The sequence below is a fragment of the Alternaria hordeiaustralica genome (genome assembly GCF_023758085.1).
Source record: "Alternaria hordeiaustralica strain BMP 2776 chromosome Unknown scaffold_43, whole genome shotgun sequence".
In the NCBI taxonomy this organism is placed as follows: Eukaryota; Fungi; Ascomycota; class Dothideomycetes; order Pleosporales; family Pleosporaceae; genus Alternaria; species Alternaria hordeiaustralica.
The window spans coordinates 1-19775 of NW_026056815.1; the positions used below are offsets into that span (position 1 = coordinate 1).

The window sequence follows — 19775 nt, forward strand, 5'->3', positions numbered from 1 at the left end:
AACACCCCCCCCCCCCCCCCTCAATGTACACAACCGAAGTACCCTCGCGAAAAGACCCCTTGGGCTCGAGCGCGAAAGACAGATAAGAGTTCATCGACGAAAGTGAATGAAATGTAAAAACGTTTGCAATCGTATGATCATCTTCATTACGGTGCTGACCGAGGGTATCTCTCAAACCATGTCTAACTAGCAAATAGAAAACCACCTACGACGAGTTACTGTTGTCCGCGCACGAGAAAGCCGAATCAATCGACCCATCCTTGTACGCGTCCATGATCTGGACGATGACACCGTACGTGCCGCCGATCGTCAGGAAGACCGAAATGCCGATCAAGATAACATGCAGCGCATACATGATCTTCTGCCACCAGTTCCCCTTCCAGTAGCTCTGATGATCGTAAATCCACAGCCACCCAGGCAAGCCCAACGCCAGCGGCGCAAACGCCACACTACCCGCCAGACTGAGCAGATAGTTGAAGATCGGCACGCCGGATGCGATGAGGAAGCTGACAATCGTCATACCCGTAACGCATCCCAGCCACGTCCCCCAGTGAACCGGCGAATTCGCCTGAAGATGTTTCGAGTTCCTCAGTATGCGGACGAAGATATACTTCGCACTAACATGCACATACAAAGCGCCACTAACACAGAGTCCAATAAGACCAATGCCGTACGCGACTTTCTTCACCATGGGTCCTGCGCTGCCGAGAGAAGGCGATGCAACCCATTTCCCGCACCACTTGTACACGACAAGGCTGAAGGAGAGGTACGCGGCGGTGACAAGACCCATGCACCAGTTCACTGCTTTGCTGAATTCGCGTGGGTTGCGCATCTCGGACATGACGGGGAGGAAGGCGGAGGTGCCGGCGCCGGAACAGAAGATCGTGCTGGCGGCTGTGATGCCTGCGGCGAAGGTCGGGTGGCCGATTACGTGGTAGCCGAATTCGTAGGGCCCGGATTGGGGGGCTGCGGCGGGGCGGTCGAGGGTTGTTACTCCGACGCTGTTGGGATGGGTTAGATATGTGGTTTTGAGGGCTGGAGGAGGGTTGTTGTAGAGAAGACTTACACAACGATGAAGACAGCGACGAACACAGATATGAAACCCGCCCACGTAACCCACGCGATCTTCTCAAACTTGCGTACGCTCGCACATGTTCCCACCATAATCGCCGCGATGATGGAGAAGTAGTTTGTGCAGAGGGAGTGGTTGGATAGCGCGTTGAGTGCAGTCGATACGCCCACTATACCCGATGCCGCGACGATGATGAACGCGACGAGGAAAAGGACGCCGGTGATTTCTTTGACAATACGGCCACCGACTAATTGACCCATGTCGGCAATGGAATGACAGCCTGGATGGTTGTTCCGGAATTGGCCTTGCACGAGGGCGCACCAGGTGTTGAGGGCTTGCCAGCCGAGCACGTTGATGGCACCGGGGAAGGCGCCGAGCGTGTACATTGCGCTGGGAATTGTGAGGACTCCTGTCGCGAAGATGACTATACAGTGATAATCGTCAGCGGAACGTTCATGAACTGGATAAGAACGTTACTTACGCTTCAAGAAGATGACTGCGGTGTGAACCCAGGACACCGTTCGGAAGTCCTCGTATCCTTCTCCTCGCTTGAAGATCTCGCCATCGTTCTCGAGGTCAACCTTCCCGTTGATGCTCTCGGAGCTGGTGCTAGAAGCGGGCGCAATGACATCGTCTTGCTTTTCAGCCGACATGATGGCGATGTCGTCAGGTAGTTGTGCTGTCGACCCGGAATGAGTAACGAACAGTTGTTCAACACTTCAAGCATCGGTACTTGGGTCACTGTATATATATCCGTTCATGTACGCATGCCACGCAACGGCCCTATCCTTGCCAGATGCAGGTGCCCTGGTAGAACGTTGATAACCCGCGTGGTAATCAGCACGCCAACGCGGTATCTCTCAGAATCCGGGGCAGGTGTGGATCTTGCCAGCCCGCTCTGCCCCGTTGTTTTGGAGGTTGATAGTGGCGAGAGAGCGGTGCGAGCGTCTCCATCGGCTACGCGATTCAGGCGCAGGGGTGCCTCCAATGGTTACCCCGGTTGGAGGGAAGGGTCGCCTGGGGATCATCATTACTCCAACTGATTGCGGAGATGAGCAGCGAGGGCTTGGTGCGGTGCGTGGATGCTGCACGGCTTGGGAGCTGGGAGGGGGTTGGAGGCGGTGGATATGCCCGATTGCTGGGTGGGGTGTTGTTAGCGTTCACCCTGCAGTGGCTCGTTTGGCAGTTGCCGGTGGCTGCGTATGACGGCGGTTCCTGCGCGGGGCTGGCTTCTAGAACGGCGTTCATGCGGAGCTAGGTGGCGCATGTTCGTGATCTGACCGTACTGTAGATGCCACGTACTAGTGGTGATGTTGTCTCTGGCGTGCTAGTGACAGCTAGCTCGTAGTTCGCATTAGGCACTGCTGCGTTGCGTCTTCGCTACCATCTGCAATGGACGATCTGCGGAAAAAGCAAAGTCGGAAAATCAAAAATGACATCAAATTGTTTAGTTAATCGGGGACTCCTTCAACTTGAGTCCCGCTTCAGATGGCATGAGCGCTCCTTCGGGCGGCGGGTTCTTCTTTCTGAACTCATCCGCCATCTCCTCCATCGTCACAAACTCAACGCCTTCATGCTTCTTGAAGTGCTCGATCAACCTCTCATGCATCAGCAGCAGATGTGGTCGTCCAGATACATCAGGGTGAATTGTGATGGGCTGTGGGAGGATTAGACGAGCCTCTCTGCCGGTTTTGGGATACTTACAAAGATGAACTCGTCGTATTCGCGGTAGAAGTAGTCGAAATGGTCCCTCCATAGGTCCTCGGTATCTCGCGCATTCACGAAGCCATGGCTGTTCTTCGAAGCCTTAATGAACATGTGAGGTGGCAAGTCCTAACATTCAGTGTGAGCGATGTATCAGGGCGTAGTAGAAGTCGTACTTACGTCAAGATACCAGTTTGCTGGGATTTCGACTAGACCAGTCTGTTGGCCTGCGACGAGTGGCTTCATCCAGTCCTTGGCCTTCTTCTTGTAGTCAATTTTGGTCCAGGTATCTCCGGTTCTCAAATAGTAAGGTTGACAGTCGTGGTGGCTCATGCTGTGATCGTACTCAATGCCGTAAGAGAGCAGCAGTTCGGCACCTTCGCGGCTTGTTTCCCACCTACCGAGATAGTCAGCATATCGTCTCCAGCGGTGGTTTTCGGAATATTACCATGGCGCAACGCTTCCTCGGGGAGGCTTGCCAGCAAACTCAGTCAACATGCGGTACGTCTTGTCCAGCACGTGGTGTTGCTGTTCCATGCTCATATCGGAGGGGTTCTCGTGACTGTAACCGTGGAGGCCTATTTCATGTCCTGCATCGCGTACTGCTGCCATGTCTTCCGGAAATGTCTCCAGACTATGACCAGGAATGAACCATGTAGTCTTGACGTCGTATTTCTTGAACATCTTCAAGAGGCGCTGCGTACCAACCGTGCCAGCGAACAGACCACGCGATATGTCGCTGGTGCTGTCTTCTCCGCCATACGACCCAAGCCATCCACATACCGCATCTACATCAACACCGTACGAGATGAGAACGCGCTTCTTGCCCATGATAGCTGTATTGTATGGGAGATGATGAGTTGATGAGGTTGTCAATTGGATCAAACGAGGAGCTATCAGTCGGACGGATTCGTGTGGGAACAGTCAGACCAAACTGCCCGCACGGGACTACTTCCTCTTAATGCCATGATGCCGAACCTGAGAGCTATGGCGGGGTAAGTGGGATGGAATGATGCTGGACCGACGGCGCGCTTGTCAATTTCGTCATGGGATGCGCCAGCTGCCAGCTGCCCCTGCCTCCGCAGCTGCCCCTCGCTTGGCCTTATCGTCGACCCCAACCACCTCCAACTCTCTCAAGCTCATCTCCAACAACACCCGAAAACGGTCCTACGCTCTCCAAGACGCGTTCGCATGAAGTTACGATGACGATAACCAGGGTGTTGAGTGTAATAACGCGGCGCGCACCCTTGAGTACATCCATGGTCAATTACGAACATGTCCGATAAGATGCGCGCAGCACAGATCGTAGAGGTATGATGACGTCATGACACACATGGAATCATATCTAACAAACTCCATCAGTATGAGAAACCGTATCAGCTATGTGAGCGCGCTGTACCTCAATGCGGAGACAATGACCTTCTCGTCGAAGTTTACGCAGCCGGCTTCTGTCACTCGGACCTTCAAGTCTGGAGTGGTCAATTTCCGGCGGCCCTTCCCATGATACCATCGCACGAGCCGGCTGGAAAGATTGTACGGATTGGCGCGAAAGTGCAAGGCTCATGGAAGGTTGGAGATCGCGTTGGTGTTCTCAACTACAAGAATGCTTGTGGACAATGCGCAGGATGTCGACAGCATGGAAGACGAGCGAAACGTCCTGATCCTCGCTTCTGTCAGAACAGGATTGTAGCTGGCTTCAAACACGACGGCGCATTCGCAGACTACATGCTGGCCGATCCAAACACCACTGTGCATCTTCCCGAGGGAGTTTCCTTCGAACAGGGAGCGCCTTTGATGTGCGCTGGCGTAGGTCCACCTTTTGTCAAGATCGTTTGCGAGACATCGTTGCTAATAGCATGAAAGGCGACAGTATGGGGCGCATTGCGAAAGCTTAGTCCCCAGGTTCAACCAGGCGATGCCGTAGCCATAGTAGGTATTGGAGGGCTTGGGCAGCTTGGAATACAATTTGCCAAAGCCCTTGGTTACCGGACGATAGCCATGGACAACCGTGAACAAGGCCGTCGGCTTGCGCTCGACTTGCCCGACCACTTGAGACCTGATCTAGTCATGGACTCAAGCGCTAAGAACGCCGAAGAGAAGATACTAGAGTTTACTTCAGGCGAAGGTCTCGCGGGCATCATAGTATGCACAGATTCGATACCAGCCAACGCGTGGTGTCTTCAGCAACTGGGCAACGGCGGTGTTATGATTCCGCTCGGCTTACCAAAAGACAGTTGGAAGTTCGACTCGGAAGCTATGGTATTCCATGAGCTCACCATAAAAGGCAGCTATGTCGCTAGTGCGGACGAAGTTGAGTCCATGCTCAAGGTCGTAGCCAAGCACGGCATCTCGTCTCATTTGACCGTTTTGAGCTTTACGGAGATACCCAGCCTCATAGAAAGATACCAGCATGCATCTATGAAAGGCCGACTAGTAATCAAGATGAAAGGATAAGCCTCCGTTCGGCCGGGAATGAGCTTGTTTTTACGAGCAGACTTGGAATCTTACGTGTCTTTTACGTGTCTTTTGGACTTTGGTCTGACATTATGAAACTTAGCAATGCAGACCCTCAAAAACGCGAGGTTCTGGGTACTTTCTGGTACGTTATCGAATCGAGTTCGCCACGAGTTGGGGTCATTTGGAGAGCCTCAGGCGTGATCTCTTAGTTTGTTTTGTGGGACCGTCGACCCACTTGCTCACCATTGGTCAAACGGTACGTAAGGACATCCCATCTACCTGAATATGGTCAAAGTCTTGCGGCAGAGTATACCGTTCAGCAAATTCTTATATTGACTTTAGCTATCGTAGTATCCAACTCACACAGCCGCACCTACGTAACCATCATGTCTGTCTTTTTCGACTCGCCTCTAAGGTCAGTACCAAATACTTTACTGTTCAAATGGAGTGTGCGCATATTGACGGTATTACAGTGAGGATCTTGTACGGGTTGGGGACGCAGAATCAGTACTACAAAGCATTGGCATCAGTAATGGCATACCAGCACACGAGTCTCGGGACTACCACCAATTGCTAGCGGCGGTCCACGATGTGGCAGAACACGTACTCCAACTTCCCGACTATACAGCACCTACCGATACCGAAAGATATCCGCGAGGACGAATTCACCGACCATCAGCAGAAGAGCAGGATTTCGGCAATGCTTGGGCTCATAAGTTCCAAATACGTGGTAACCCACAAGGACACCTCCTCCAAGGAAAGACTGTATGTCTCAAAGACAACATCGCAGTGGCCGGAGTACCGCAGTTCTTCGGAACAGATGCCATCCCTGCATGGACACCCGATTCCGACGCCACAGTAGTTATCCGCACATTAGATGCTGGTGCTGACATTGTGGGTACGACCATATGCGAAAACTTCTGCAACTCCACATCGTCATTCACTTCAGCGCAAGGTACCGTTCACAACCCGTATGCGAGAGGGTACTCCGCTGGTGGCAGTACGTCTGGTGGCTGTGCAGTAGTCGGTGGCGGTTTGGTAGATATCGCAATTGGTGCCGATCAAGGCGGCAGTATTCGAGTTCCATCGTCATTCTGTGGGTGTAAGTACACCATGACTATTACGAAGCACATCATGATGTAGTGCAAAGCTGACGATATACACCAGGTGTTGGACTAAAACCAACGCATGGCCTTGTTCCCTACACTGGTATATCCAGTGGCGACGCTGTCAGTGATCATGCTGGGCCCATAGCAAGATCAGTTCGCGACGTAGCTTTATGTCTCGATGCCATCGGCGGAAGAGATGACTATGATGATCGTACACTTGGTGCACCAACTCATGGGTCAAAGCATTACGCAGAACGTCTTCAAAGCTCGGTCGCAGGAATGAAGATTGGCGTTCTTAAAGAAGGCTTCGAGCACCGTCTCGTAAACCAAGACGTCAAATCAACCGTGAGAAAAGCCGTTCAGTCCTTTGAAGAACTGGGTGCTACCGTCGAAGAGGTCTCATTACCCCTTCACCTAGAAGGGCCAGCTATTTGGACTATCCAACAGCGGATCGCAGGTACCTTCAGCATGTTGGGATACGCGCACGGTCGGAGAGGACTATTCTCAACAGCCTACGAAGCGGCGCGACAACCATGGACGAACGAAACATTCCAAAAGCTCTTTCCATCTACGAAGAATACTATGATCAACGGCCTCTCGCTGATGCAGAATTACCCGGGCCTTTACGCGAAAACCATGAATGTGGCCCAACAGCTCCGCGACGCGTATGAGAAGCTGTTTCAGGAGTACGACCTTATCATTATGCCGACAACGCCTTTTGTAGCACCGCCCAACATAGACTGGAAGCGCGGGGAGGATGCGCCGATAGACGCGCTGAAGCCAAGTATGGGCATTACCATCAACACCGCTATTTTCGATGTAACGGGGCATCCGGCCATGTCACTTCCCGTAGGTTTTGCTCCTTCGGGCGTTGATTGTGAGGTCAGCTTGCCAGTTGGTATGCAGTTGGTCGGTGGCCTTTGGCAGGAACAAAAAATACTAGATGCGGCTTTTGCCTGGGAGTCGGCAAACGACTGGAAACAAATCGGCGTGCGACAAGATCAAGAGTCGAAGCATGCTACGAAGCTGTAGAATATGTCGTCATTAAAAATATCCGAAAATGGGCTTCGCTGTTTCAAGCAATATGTCTTGTCATCGCGATATCTTTCTGATCAATTTATCGTGTAGCCACCGTCCACAACCAATGCATGCCCTTGGATGAACGATGATTGTGCCGAACATAAGAAAAGCACTGCATCAGCGACTTCTTCCGGTGTGCCCATCCTCTTCATAGGCGCTATCTCAATAGCCGGTTTCAAGGCTTCCACCATAGCTGGCGATGTGGTAGTCATGGGTGTCTCAATGACACCAGGACAAACGCAGTTTACGCGTATGTCCTCATCGGAGTAGTCGATAGCGTTCGCTCTTGTCATATTGATGATAGCACCCTTTGAAGCGCAGTATGCCGCTGTACATGCTCATTAGCAGATATTTCGCGTTTTACGAAACGGTCAACGTACCAGCACCCGGCCTCGCTACAATGCCGAGCTGACTAGCAATATTGACAATAGAGCCTCTCTGCTTGGGATGCTGATCAAGAGGCTGCTGCTTCAACATGTTTCTAAGCTGCGCACGGCAACTAAGCCATGACCCCTTATAGTTGATAGCATTGAGTCGATCGAAATGTTCGGTCGTCATCTCTACAGCTTTGATAACATCGCCACCGAGCACGCCAGCGCAATTGACTCCATAGTCGAGCCTCTTGAACTTGGAAAAAGTCTCATCGTTGAATGAGTCGATAAACTTCTCATCAGCGATGTCGCCAGCTCGCTGGAAGACCTGAGCGGAAGGGTTGATGCTCAGGATAGAGTCCCTGGTCTGCTCGAGCGTCTTCGGGTTGATGTCGGTGATGGCGATTCGCGAACAGCCTGAACGGGCGAAACCCTTAGCTACGGCCGCACCAATGCCTGATCATCATGAGCATGGCAATTCAACGTCGCATAAGATAACCACCTACCAGTTCCTCCAGCGCCTGTGATGACGGCTACACCTGGGAGCAATCTTGCAAGCGATGCCATACTGCTATCATGTGGCGGTGAAAGCGTGATCTACCGAGATACGCGCCCACTGATTGATTTGATGCACGCATGAATGCACTCAAGAATGGTTAAGGGATAGCGTACCGACACGACGTTCTGCCGGCGAGACGTTCGGCGGCCATCCCGTCGAGTTCCGCTATCTTGGAGTAAGCGTTCCACCTACTCCGAAGATACGCCTTGCGCTAACCACGGCGCTATTTACCCCGCAGACATAATTGGCCGAGGGCAAAACCTTGAAGTAAAGACCAAGACCCACCTCGCTCCAATTCACCTCCAACTCCAACAATTCTCACACCACATGCACGGACTCGCTCACGTTTGTACCCATTGCTCCAGAAGCTTCAAGCGAGCAGAGCATCTGATTCGCCATACTCGTACACGTTCGTGCCTTCAACTAAGTGACTCCACGATGAAGGCGTCGTCAGAACTGATGTCAGCATAGATACCAGAGAAAAGCCGTACTCGTGTCGATGCGGACAAGCGTTTACACGCCGTGACCTGCTTACTAGACATTGGCGCATCACGCACCATGCTGGCAACCCTGATGCAGAGTCGACCACGTCGACTGAAACTGCAACGACAATAGACGCACCCGCTTTGAACGTCCCCAGCGCTGGGGCCGTCGAAGCGCACCTCGTCCCGCAGGTTCACACGAGCCAGCTTGATTTGCAACATCCACCTCCCACCTATCAAGAACTCCAGCCGGCGCCGCCATATCGCGACGAAGGGTTTGAAGATTTCCGTGACTTTGTAAACTTCATCGATGGTGTTGGACTATCCGCCCAATGGACGCCTGAGTACGACTTTGACTGGATGCGACTAGGAGAACCTCGTCAGGAATCTCGGCGGCACTCCCGAGAACCAGAAAATCAGCCTTCCTCCCCAGGTGCAGAGGATATTGGCACACCTTTCAGCACGTGGTTACCATCAGCTCCAGCTGACGATGAGGTCCATTTGCGGTCCAATACGCAGGATGGCGAAAAGAGAACGAGGAACGGGACATACAATGTAACGGATGAGCACCGCAACTTCCTGGTATCGCTGCTCGAGAGCTTTGCTCCTCCCATCGCCGACTTCCAGATCCCTTCCCGACATACCCTTACCAGGTATATTACCGCGTTCTTTGGTGGCTTTCATTCGCACTTCCCGTTCATACATGCGCCAACTTACAAACCGTCATGTTCGCCTCTGGAGCTGACACTGGCCATGTGCGCTGCTGGAGCGCAGTACTGCTTCGAGCGAAGAAGCTCCGAACGTCTCTTTCGTGTCTCGAAAGCCATTGTATTCGAACGCCTACGACAGGAAGAGTCGCATTTCGGGCCACAAACTCTTTCCTTCATCGCTTCTACGAACATATGCTCGCCAGAAGCGCATTTCATTAGCAGACGCACAGGACCGTGGTCGCCTTTGGACATGGCGAAGACCCTACTGATCCTGGTAGGGTTTGCGACATGGGAAAGGAAAGACCTACTTCAGCAAGCGTTCGCACTTCGAGGCCTTCTAGTGCAGTCACTTCGAGATATTGGTCTCAAAGAAGAGGAGCCGCCCAGGAATATATCAACCTCTAGAGCAGCAATGTGGGATAATTGGGTACAGCGCGAGTCATCCAGACGTACAAAGCTCGTGGCGTTTTGTTACATCAACGTGCATAGTATCGCATACAACATCCATCCTCTGCTTTGGAGCAGCGAACTTCATCTGCGACTCCCTTGCTGTACACCGGATTGGCAGGCTAGTAGTGCCGCACAATGGGCTGCGCTACAACGCGACGGACGCGAGGATCACATGCCCTTTCAGCAAGCGTTGTCGATACTTTTGCAGGGAACGACAAATGAGGGTAAGCTACTATCGGAAGAGCTATCGAATGTGAATTAACATACTTCAGAACTAGTCCATCCTATTCCGAGCCCAATCGGCAACTACATCCTTCTCCATGCACTGCTTCAGCGGATCCATGTAGTCAGGGAGCTCTCCTTCCCCGCCACATCACCGGCAACAATATCAGCTGCAGAGCTACAAGTCATTGGTCGCGCACTCCGCGCATGGACCTCTCTCTGGCAACAAACCCCGGAATCAATGCTTGACCCCAACAACGAGAGCGGCCCTATCCCATTCACATCAAGCGCTCTGTTGGTGGTAGCTTACGTGCGGCTTTCTCTCGATATAGGACCATACCGCCATCTGGAGTCGCGCGACACCGACATCATAGCTAACGGCCTAGCAAACCTCCCAGACATTGAGCGCAACGACAACATACTATCAGCCCTGTTGTACTCTACACACGCGCTCAGTATACCCGTCAGATTGGGTATCGACAGGGTCGCGCGCAGCCAAGCATTCTTCTGGAGCGTTCAGCATGCCATCTCAAGCTTCGAGTGTGCCATCTTCCTTGGTAAATGGCTGTGCTCTATTCCTCGTCCATTCCGCGAAGAGTCGCTGTCGCGATCTGAGCATCGAATCCTTCACTGGGTGAGATGTATCATCAAGGAAGCGTATGCGGTGATTGACTTTGAGGATGCTGAAGAGACTGATGGTTTCTTGACTGTACCCAGCGAGCCGTTTGCGCTTGGTCTGGCTGTGCTGAATATTTGGTCAAGGTTCTTTCGCGGTAACACGCAGTGGCAGTTTGTTGTGAATCTCGGGTTGAGCTTAGAGAAATACATCGCCAAACTGGCTTGAACTATATATTTGTTCGAAACCCACAGCCCCTCAGACCTTGTCATTATGCGTCTTCTCATCATGAGCCTTGACACTCTCCATAACCTCACCATCCCCATCAGCAAAAGCCCTATCTCCGAATGCAATCGCGATCTCCTCAAGCGAATGATTCGCCGTCTCAACATAGTAGAAGTGCGCCAGGCCTGCGGAGAAGAGACAGAACCCTGCGATGACAAGGTAAAAGTACCCACCAATACCTGCAAAAGCGTCCGGCGAAACCATGCCGATGATGAAGTTGAAGACCCAGTTTGACGTCGTCGCAAGCGCCATGCCCTTACTGCGGCTGCGCAGCGGGAAGATCTCCGCAGGTAACAACCATGGCATTGGACCCCAGGTGAAACCGTAGACGATGTTGTAGAGCATGATGAAAGCGAATTGTCCGTTTGCGCGGGTCATAATGGGCATGGAAGCTTCTGTGAAGGCGCACACGATGCCGAGAAGAGCGGCCATGAGGACACCGCCAAGGATGAGAAGCGGCTTGCGGCCCCAGCGATCGGCTAGCCACCAGGTTGCGACAGTGGCTGCGGTGTAAGGGAGTGCGTTCGCGGCGGTGTAGAGAAGGGATTTCTCGTCCGAGAAGCCGGCGCTGGAGAGGGTGGAGGGAAGGTAGAAGGAGATGATGTTTATGCCGTTGAGTTGAGCGAACATTTGCACTGTGACGCCGACGATTGTGCGTTTGCGGTAGCGGGTGAACATTTCCATCCATCCAGCTTTGCCGAGCTCAGCTTCGTAGACGACGGCCTCCTGGATTTCGAGAAACACCTTTTGCACGTGCGGGGCGTCGGTATCGCCGCTGGAGTGCAGGTCTGCGACTGTTTGAAGGCTTTCTTGCATGAACCCGTTGTTTGCTAGCCATCTTGGAGTTTCCGGGAGGAAGAATGACATGACCACCAAGATGAACGAGAGGATGATCTGGATGATGAATGGCCCCTGCCAAGATAGCGCGTCTGGAAGCATGAAGTGGAAGCCATAGTCAACCCAGCAGGACAACATATATCCTGCGATCAGGCATGTGTATTCGATGCCGACCATGAGGCCTCGAGCATGGGGTGCTGCAATCTCGGTTTGGATGATAGGAACTGTCATGGACAGGAAGCCGACTCCGAAGCCCTGGATCGTACGTCCGACGACGAAAGTTGCGAAACCTGGAGCGAAAATCTGGATGAAAGCTGAGAGGAAGTATATCAGACCACCGAGACGGACAGTGCGTTTGCGACCGATCATGTCTCCGAGACGCCCGGCGATGAGAGCACCGACAGCGGCGGAGGCTTGTAGGCAAGCAACAGATATTCCTGTGATGGAGGGATTCACAGCTGCTGTGCTACCATCTGCGCCACCGTAGTCGCTGAAGAAACGCCTGACGAATACTGGATTAACCAGTAGGCCAGACATGATACCTAGCGGAATCAGTATTGTTGATCAACATGCAAGTACCCGAACACACCTGAGTTGTAACCAAACAAGGCATCACCAAGACTGCCAAAGCCACATGTTGCAAACAACAAGGTCTTGCCCTTGATAGGGTACCTGGCCGTGATCTTCTTCGGCTTTAGCTTGCTTTCAAGCCATCCCTGCTCAGCAGCGACCTGTCCAGCTATTTGCGAGGCACGCTGCTGAATGTTGGCGCTCTGACTGGCGACTGAGTTACTGCGGGCAGCCATATTCTCAGCCAGTGTAGAGCAAGATAAGAGTAGAGAAGTAGTGCGTGCTATGGATCACACGGAAGGAGATGCGGTGGGATGATGGAGAAATCTGGGGAAGCCTGGCAGCTTTATCGTCCCCAGATCTCCGCAGTGGAGCGCATTCGGCATCATCGCGTGTAGTCAGGTCATGTTACGGTTCCGGTCCTAACGTTGGCCCTGCAGCGACGAAATTTGGTCGGCATATGCTAGTGTGTTTCTCGAGAAGTTGATCAACGCTGTAGCGCTAAGGGATGCTTTGCCAGCCAATCAGAAGCGCTCTTCTCGAAAGCCGCGGAACCGGTGCTGGGGCAGAAAATTCCGGGCTGGCGGCTCCGACTCGTGAGCATCGGAAGGTCAGCAGCCTGCATGAGCCGCCGGAACCGTGCTGCTCTCGCTCTCGCACTCGGGCAAGAACACCTGGCCGGTAATATAGTCAGAGCATCAAGATGGACACACCAACTCTAATCATTGCCGTACCATGTGTTTCGCAGTAATGTTTTCTCCAGCTGATGTTCGCGAAGCGAATAACTCCTCCGGGTCTTTGACGCTGTCAGAGGACCAATGCAAAGCACCGATCAACACGTCCTTCGTCCTGAGCCCATCCAGGGTATTCTCATACGAGCATGGTCCAGTTCCAAGTCTTCCAACTCCCAGGCACATTCGCGTGAGGATTGTGGCTACCGGTCTTTGTGGTTCTGACGTACGTATCGCCCGCTGTGGTCTGTAGTGTGTTCATCAACGTTGACGGCGATCTAGGTACATTACTGGCAACATGGGCAAATCGGAAGATATGTGGTCGAGAACCCGATCACTCTCGGCCATGAATCTGCTGGTATCGTCGATGCTTGTGGATCATCCGTCACAGGGCTGTCGGTGGGTGACCGCGTCGCATTGGAACCTGGCGTAGGATGCAACACCTGCGAGACATGTCGCAGCGGCCGATACAACCTGTGCGAGTCGATGCAGTTTGCTGCCACCCCTCCCTACAATGGCACGTTGTCGACCTTCTACTGTCTACCCGAAGAATGCTGCTACAAGCTGCCGTCACACATATCCTTCCGTGAAGGTGCCCTCGTGGAGCCGCTAAGCATAGCTGTGCATTGTTGCGGACTGGCCGGAAATCTTCAGGGCAAGTCTGTGGCGGTCTTCGGGGCCGGGCCCATAGGCTTGTTGTGTTGCGCTGTGGCACAGGCTTTCGGCGCTGGGAATGTCGTGGTTATTGACGCAGTGGCCCCCAGGCTGAGCTTTGCGACCGACTTCGGTGCCGATGACGTATACATGATGGAAGCTGGGTTTCCAGAAACGAACGCTCAGAAAGTTTGGGAGAAGGCTGGGCTGGCTACAGGGTTCGATGTTGTGATTGATGCAACAGGAGCAGAGCCATGCATCAACTGTGGTGTAGCTGCATTGAAACGCGGTGGAGTCTTCGTTCAAGCTGGGCTGGGCTCTCCCAAGATCGCATTTCCAATCGGCCAGATTTGCGACAAAGAAGCTACGCTCAAAGGAAGCTTTCGATACGGGCCAGGAGACTACAAGCTTGCCATCCAGCTACTAGAGTCCAATCGTGTTCAACTAGATAGTCTTATTACTCATGAATTCGCGTTCTCAGATGCGGAACAGGCTTTTCAGAATGTTGCGGATAGAGTCGGCATCAAGTCGCTCATATATGGACCAGGCATCGATAGGGCGTTCGCAGAGGGTCGCACCGAGCAGCACAGGCGTGTGTCTGATCTCCCGAGGCTCTAGTGTATGATGCGCTGAACACATATCGCAATAATGAGATTGCTCGAATTGAGACGCGTGCCCACCAAAGGATGGTTGTGATGCGACAGCTAGAATTGTGGCTCGTTCCAGACAGAATCCCAGAACCAGTATAGGCCGTTGCCAGTAACATCAACACCATTTTCATCGCTGATCCAGTCCAGCTCGCCTTCGAGGTTGAAGTCTCCGGCGCTAGCATTTGTCCAGTCATTGTGTTCGCTAGGCAGGTGATTCATGCCACCGTCGTTCGTGCCCCATTGCGGGACATAAGCTGTGTCGTCACGGGAGACGTTGTCGAGGGCGGCGGGAAACACTGTGAGAGGTAGGTGATTAGATTGGTACGCAGCTTCGGGAATGCATCAGTCTTACCTCTCTGCACTGATGCCATGCTCTCGTGAACGCGCTGCATGCTGTCTACTGTACTCTGTTGCTGTCTGTTGTGTCCACTCGATGGCAGTTGCGTCGGCAGACGAAGGGTGTCTTCGACAGACATCTGCGCCGTCCCGGTGTGCGATCTTGTCACATCGCTCTCGCCAAAGATGGCATCTGCTTCTCTGCGCAGCAGCATCTGGATGACGTCTTTGAGGACCGCATTACTCTGCATCGAGAGCTGTGTCTTTTTGCCGAGTAGCTCTTGCAAGCGAAAGATGCGTGTGATGGTCCTTTTCACTTCCTGTGCTCTGTCCGAGAGTGGATCAGACAGCGCCAACACAGCCATGACGATGGCAGAGTTGAACAGATTGATAGCCAAGAAAGCTACCAGGTGACTATCAGTGGCTAGCTGAGAAAGCCGTGGTAGTTCGGTCACCTTCGATGTTCTCAACGCGGCATCCCACCATTGCTCCGTGCTCGACATATGGCTTCTGTTGAGCGGGCTGGACCCATGAACCGCATGAAATGGAGATTCGGTGTTCGTAAGACTTGCCGGGGATAGTGCGTTGCCATGCCCGCTTTCCGGTTGCGTCCTGATGAGGTGGTCCACTTGTTTTGCGATTAACGGGCGATTGAAGATGATGAGAAGGTTGTCGAATGTAAGCTGGAGGGACAACGCTTGCAGCTGGTGTACCCGTGCGGTGCGGGATTGATCCATACTGCAGTCAGCAGCCATGTCTAGTAGAAGATGAGGCGGCAGACGTCGGCGCCACGCCCAAAGCTTTTCCGTCACGTCCGTGATCTGATCTGTGTATTGTGGTCCGCTCGGCCGTTCGTTGGGTCCCACCGCCCGCATCCCGAAGATGGTCTCGATGATGGGTGACGCGATAAGGTAGAGTTTGTTGAGCTCTCGTTGGTAGGACGAGTAACATATTGTTAAGTCGGCTTCTGGGGGGTTCGTCCCTCTGAAGTAGGGCGACTCGCATACGTCGATCGGGTGGTGTGTATTGCAGTCCTTCTCGTTGATGCCGATGGGTCGTCCGTACGTGATGGAAGCAAACCTGGTCAAGTTAGCTAATGATGCTACAGTATACGAGGAGGCTCAGACTCTGTACTGAGGTCCTTCGTATCTTCAGGGAGGGGCGCATTACCGGTCCCACGTGTAGATAGTCCACCAGACTCTTTTCCTCTCCTCGACATAGTGAGGGTCGCCTCGTAGCGGCTGGCGGTGGAGGCCGATGGCTTGTGCCGTTCGAATGGTTGCGCCTAGTAACGCAAATGATAGATTAGGCTTCCCATGGTAAACATAGTAGGAGCCGAGCAAGATACACGTCTGAACAGACGAGATGGTACTCTGGTCCATCAGTTCAGCCAATTGGGAACCCGCGCCTTGAACGAGGGACTGCGACCAGGCGTGCCAATCCTCGTCTGGAAAATCCGGATCCACGTCCTTCCTGTGAGACTTGTACCATGCTCCCATTCCCACAACTGTGGACAGGAGGAGGAGGAATGACTTCTGCGACGGATAAGCGAGGCCATCCTTCATAGAGTCGAGTTTTGGCCGGAATCTTGGCTCATAGATGACCAAGCTAAACCAATGCACCGAGTCGAAGTACTCTTCTAAAAGTACTCGCATCATGTGGATTGGTGGCAGAAGATGACCAAGGACTATCGCTATAGGGCGTCTCTGAGTACGATCTAAGCGAGATGTTGGGGCTCTGCCATAGACATTGCCGCCCGGTATAGCTGATGTTGTCCGGCTCAATGTTGGCTGACTTCCCAGTCGGTAGATCTGGTGCGCAATATCCATGGCTGAGTTGGCTTCACCTTCCGCGATACTGGCACGTCTACTCTCATCGCGACTGTTGTTCTCCGGGTCTGTCGCTTGATGCGTGTCATGATGCTCAACCGGTGCCTGTGGTTGCTCATGTGAAGCTTCGCTGGAGGGGCCTTGGGTGCGTCTCCTCTTCGGTGCGCGTGAAACTTCGACATTGCTTACAATGCATTCGACGTTTGCTCGAATGCAGAGCGCGCAAGGGCGCGATGTGTCGCACTTGGATACTCAGTCGGCGGCGCGCGTGACAGGCGGTGGGAGGGCGTGACTGACTCGGCTCTTGTTGCGACGACACCTCTCACACGCCTTGCTGACCCTGGTGGGTAGCGGACGCCCGGCAGCGGCATCAAGGGTTGCCGATGACATTATTTGGGTAGTGCCATGGATGATGTTGTGATGGAACGGGTGAGGGCGCGCACGCGTCAGGCACGCCAAGTCAGCTGCGGAGCTCGCCGAGGTTTGCACGGTCGCCGTCGATGCCGCTGCCACTGCACTCTCGCGTCGTTTCCGCCCACCAATGGCATTTTCATCGCTGTGCGTGTCGCCGAATGCGCTTCACAGGTGATTAAATACGCAGTATTAGACAGCTCGCGCGCCTGATTCCCTCCGTCATTCCGTCTCGATGTTACAGATCCAGCGCTTTCACCAACCTCATTAGGTCAGCAGCAACAACCATCGGATATAGCACTATATCGCTTTCTGACATCACCGAGCGTGATCGCGGTTATGGAACGTGGTCAAGATGGAGACGCGCCATCCGAGGATTTCGTGGACGAACAGCCGCCTGCAAAGCGACGGCGAACATCAGAACAACCTGCTCGGGAGGTGGGCTTGATGCGAAGCGTCCCTGGTGACAAGTTCACGGGTTTCGTGGGCAGTGCCAGCGGCATCTTCTTCATTAGGTCAGTCTATGGTGCGATCCGACGCTCTGCAGTGCCTACAGACGGCGAAACGCCCGGCAGCGACATCGTGCCAGGCGAGGACGACCATCTCTCTCTAGTGCAACCGAATTCCTCCGGACGCTTATGGCGAGAAGCTGAGATCTCTCACGGGCAGACCTCTCACATAACGTTTCGCGACCTGGTCGCTTTTTCTGGGAGCTATTTTGCCAATTGGCACCCGTTCTACCCCTTCGTACACGCCACAACCGTCCTAGAGTACTTCGATTGCTGTGCAAGAAATGGCTTTCCCGATCATGGTGCTTCGGAAGACCTACAGCTGGTGATAGTGCGTTCGATCATGTCCATCTCGCTTGCAGACCATCGACAATCGCCAGGGCTACCGAGTACTCGACATCCTGCCTGTATCGTCTTTCCATCGTATGATGCTGCTGTAGATAGTCTCCGGACGATACTTTCTCGTCCCACGACAATACTCACGCTACAAGCCGCACTCAGTGTGCAGCTCTTCCTAGTCTCTATGCTTCGCTTGAACGCCGCTTCCCGTCTTGGAGGGCTGATTATGCGGATGGCTGTGCAGCTAGGGCTTCATCGTTGCCCAGCCAGGTTTTCGACCTTCACATCAAGCACAAAAGAGCTTCGGCAACGCGTCTTCTGGTCACTTTATGCTGTTGATCGGCTTCTTGCCCAATCCATGGGCCTCCCACTCGGCCTACCTGACGACGATATCGACGTCTGCTTTCCCCTCGCGGAACACCATCTGCAGACGCGCGTCGAGCCTCGTAAGTTAGGTAATGTCTCTTTTGTGCCATATCTCACAACCTGTAGGTCGTGAACTCCACCTGCTGCACCTGGTTGCCCAACAAGCCAGGCTGCGTGGCGAAATCATCGAATTGCGCAACAAGTCGCTACACTACGTCCAGCATGATCCTGACCGAGCGACATCAATCATAGCTAAGCTTGGCCAATGGTGGAACGATGTTGAGGACTACATCGACCCGGATAGCCGATGTGGCGCTTCTCCCTACGCGACTGTAGTGTTGACACTACTTAGACACGAGTTGATTATCTCGCTGTATCGTCCCGTCTTAGCTACCGGTAGTAAAGATGTCGCTTATAATGCCGCCTTACAACAGTGCATCAGTTCTGCGCGTAGCATCATCACTACCTTGCACACCGCTATCCAGGGCAAAGACGGGTCTGAAATGTATCATTACCAATTGGCTCTCCTTTGGCCCTCCTGCACCTGGGCTGTGTGGATCAGCACATTCATCATGTTCTACGCCGCCCACGAGGGCCGCATTGATCACAGCATCGTCATCAGGTAATCAATATCTCGAAATTGTATTACCACTACTAACATGTACAACCAAGATTCGCAGATAAAAGTCTTGACATACTTCAACACCTCACGCTACGCGGCAGTGCTTGGCCTGAAGCAAGCTCGGCGGCCATTCGCGACTTACGGGCTCGAATGCTGCAGAAGTCTGCTCATATGGTTTCTCGATACGACTCAGAGTTCGCTGGAGATGCAGCCCTTTCTCAGAAAGATGGATTGGACATACGTTCAAGCCTGCACGAGCAATCACTACCTACCCGCAACGACCATCCAGATCAAGTCGGAAGCCAAGGGAGGAATGACATCGATCCTCATCATGACGCGCAGTATCCACCATGTAATGCAGCATTCGATTCCAGTGCGACGGGCGACCTGAACCACAATGCTACTTTTCTCGAGCACAACAGCTACTGGAACATATTCGTTGGAACGGAGGGTGCCAACGCTTCATCAACAGAGTACTCCAACGGCCTAGACCCTTTCTCTGGCTTCGACATCCCCTTCTGGTTCGATCAAGAGCAGCATTGGGATTTCACATAGTTTCAAGCGCCAGGATAAATTCGAAGTGCTGGGTGTGGTGGCATGGTTTGAAAGCGGCGGACTTTGTTTGTCCGCGTTCCCCCGCACTTACCCTTATCCAGCGCACCAGTGGCGAGCTCGGCAACACTCCCATCGTCTACGAAGTGTGAATATGGGGTTTCTTAGTCCGGACTATGAGGCTTAAAAGATACTGCGCATAGAACCTCAAGAGATATCAACTCAAGTGCTTACCGCTGTTACGATCGCTCA

General features: G+C 53.2%; 8 protein-coding genes across 8 annotated transcripts; 3 read left to right on the forward strand and 5 right to left on the reverse strand.

The window, feature by feature from the left end:
• Positions 1–205: 205 nt before the first annotated feature.
• J4E84_010556 (uncharacterized protein) lies at positions 206–1725 on the reverse strand (the record flags this gene model as incomplete). Its single annotated transcript, XM_049393111.1, has 3 exons — positions 206–1001; positions 1067–1496; positions 1554–1725. 3 exons carry the CDS (start codon positions 1723–1725, stop codon positions 206–208), a joined length of 1398 nt encoding a protein of 465 aa, XP_049239103.1.
• A 794-nt stretch (positions 1726–2519) lies between these two features.
• Positions 2520–3607, reverse strand: J4E84_010557 (uncharacterized protein; the record flags this gene model as incomplete). The annotated part of the gene is made up of 4 exons (XM_049393112.1): positions 2520–2729; positions 2777–2905; positions 2957–3173; positions 3225–3607. The coding sequence occupies 4 exons, from the start codon at positions 3605–3607 to the stop codon at positions 2520–2522; spliced, it is 939 nt and encodes a 312-aa protein (XP_049239104.1).
• Positions 3608–4051: 444 nt separating this feature from the next.
• On the forward strand, positions 4052–5230 carry J4E84_010558 (uncharacterized protein; the record flags this gene model as incomplete). Its single annotated transcript, XM_049393113.1, has 3 exons — positions 4052–4087; positions 4139–4582; positions 4640–5230. 3 exons carry the CDS (start codon positions 4052–4054, stop codon positions 5228–5230), a joined length of 1071 nt encoding a protein of 356 aa, XP_049239105.1.
• A 389-nt stretch (positions 5231–5619) lies between these two features.
• Positions 5620–7374, forward strand: J4E84_010559 (uncharacterized protein; the record flags this gene model as incomplete). Its single annotated transcript, XM_049393114.1, has 3 exons — positions 5620–5648; positions 5707–6335; positions 6401–7374. 3 exons carry the CDS (start codon positions 5620–5622, stop codon positions 7372–7374), a joined length of 1632 nt encoding a protein of 543 aa, XP_049239106.1.
• An 80-nt stretch (positions 7375–7454) lies between these two features.
• Positions 7455–8360, reverse strand: J4E84_010560 (uncharacterized protein; the record flags this gene model as incomplete). Its single annotated transcript, XM_049393115.1, has 3 exons — positions 7455–7750; positions 7803–8249; positions 8300–8360. 3 exons carry the CDS (start codon positions 8358–8360, stop codon positions 7455–7457), a joined length of 804 nt encoding a protein of 267 aa, XP_049239107.1.
• A 1806-nt stretch (positions 8361–10166) lies between these two features.
• On the forward strand, positions 10167–11060 carry J4E84_010561 (uncharacterized protein; the record flags this gene model as incomplete). The annotated part of the gene is made up of 2 exons (XM_049393116.1): positions 10167–10218; positions 10267–11060. 2 exons carry the CDS (start codon positions 10167–10169, stop codon positions 11058–11060), a joined length of 846 nt encoding a protein of 281 aa, XP_049239108.1.
• Positions 11061–11090: 30 nt separating this feature from the next.
• Positions 11091–12760, reverse strand: J4E84_010562 (uncharacterized protein; the record flags this gene model as incomplete). The annotated part of the gene is made up of 2 exons (XM_049393117.1): positions 11091–12496; positions 12544–12760. 2 exons carry the CDS (start codon positions 12758–12760, stop codon positions 11091–11093), a joined length of 1623 nt encoding a protein of 540 aa, XP_049239109.1.
• A 1853-nt stretch (positions 12761–14613) lies between these two features.
• Positions 14614–17114, reverse strand: J4E84_010563 (uncharacterized protein; the record flags this gene model as incomplete). The annotated part of the gene is made up of 4 exons (XM_049393118.1): positions 14614–14855; positions 14912–15975; positions 16066–16967; positions 17022–17114. 4 exons carry the CDS (start codon positions 17112–17114, stop codon positions 14614–14616), a joined length of 2301 nt encoding a protein of 766 aa, XP_049239110.1.
• Positions 17115–19775: the final 2661 nt, after the last annotated feature.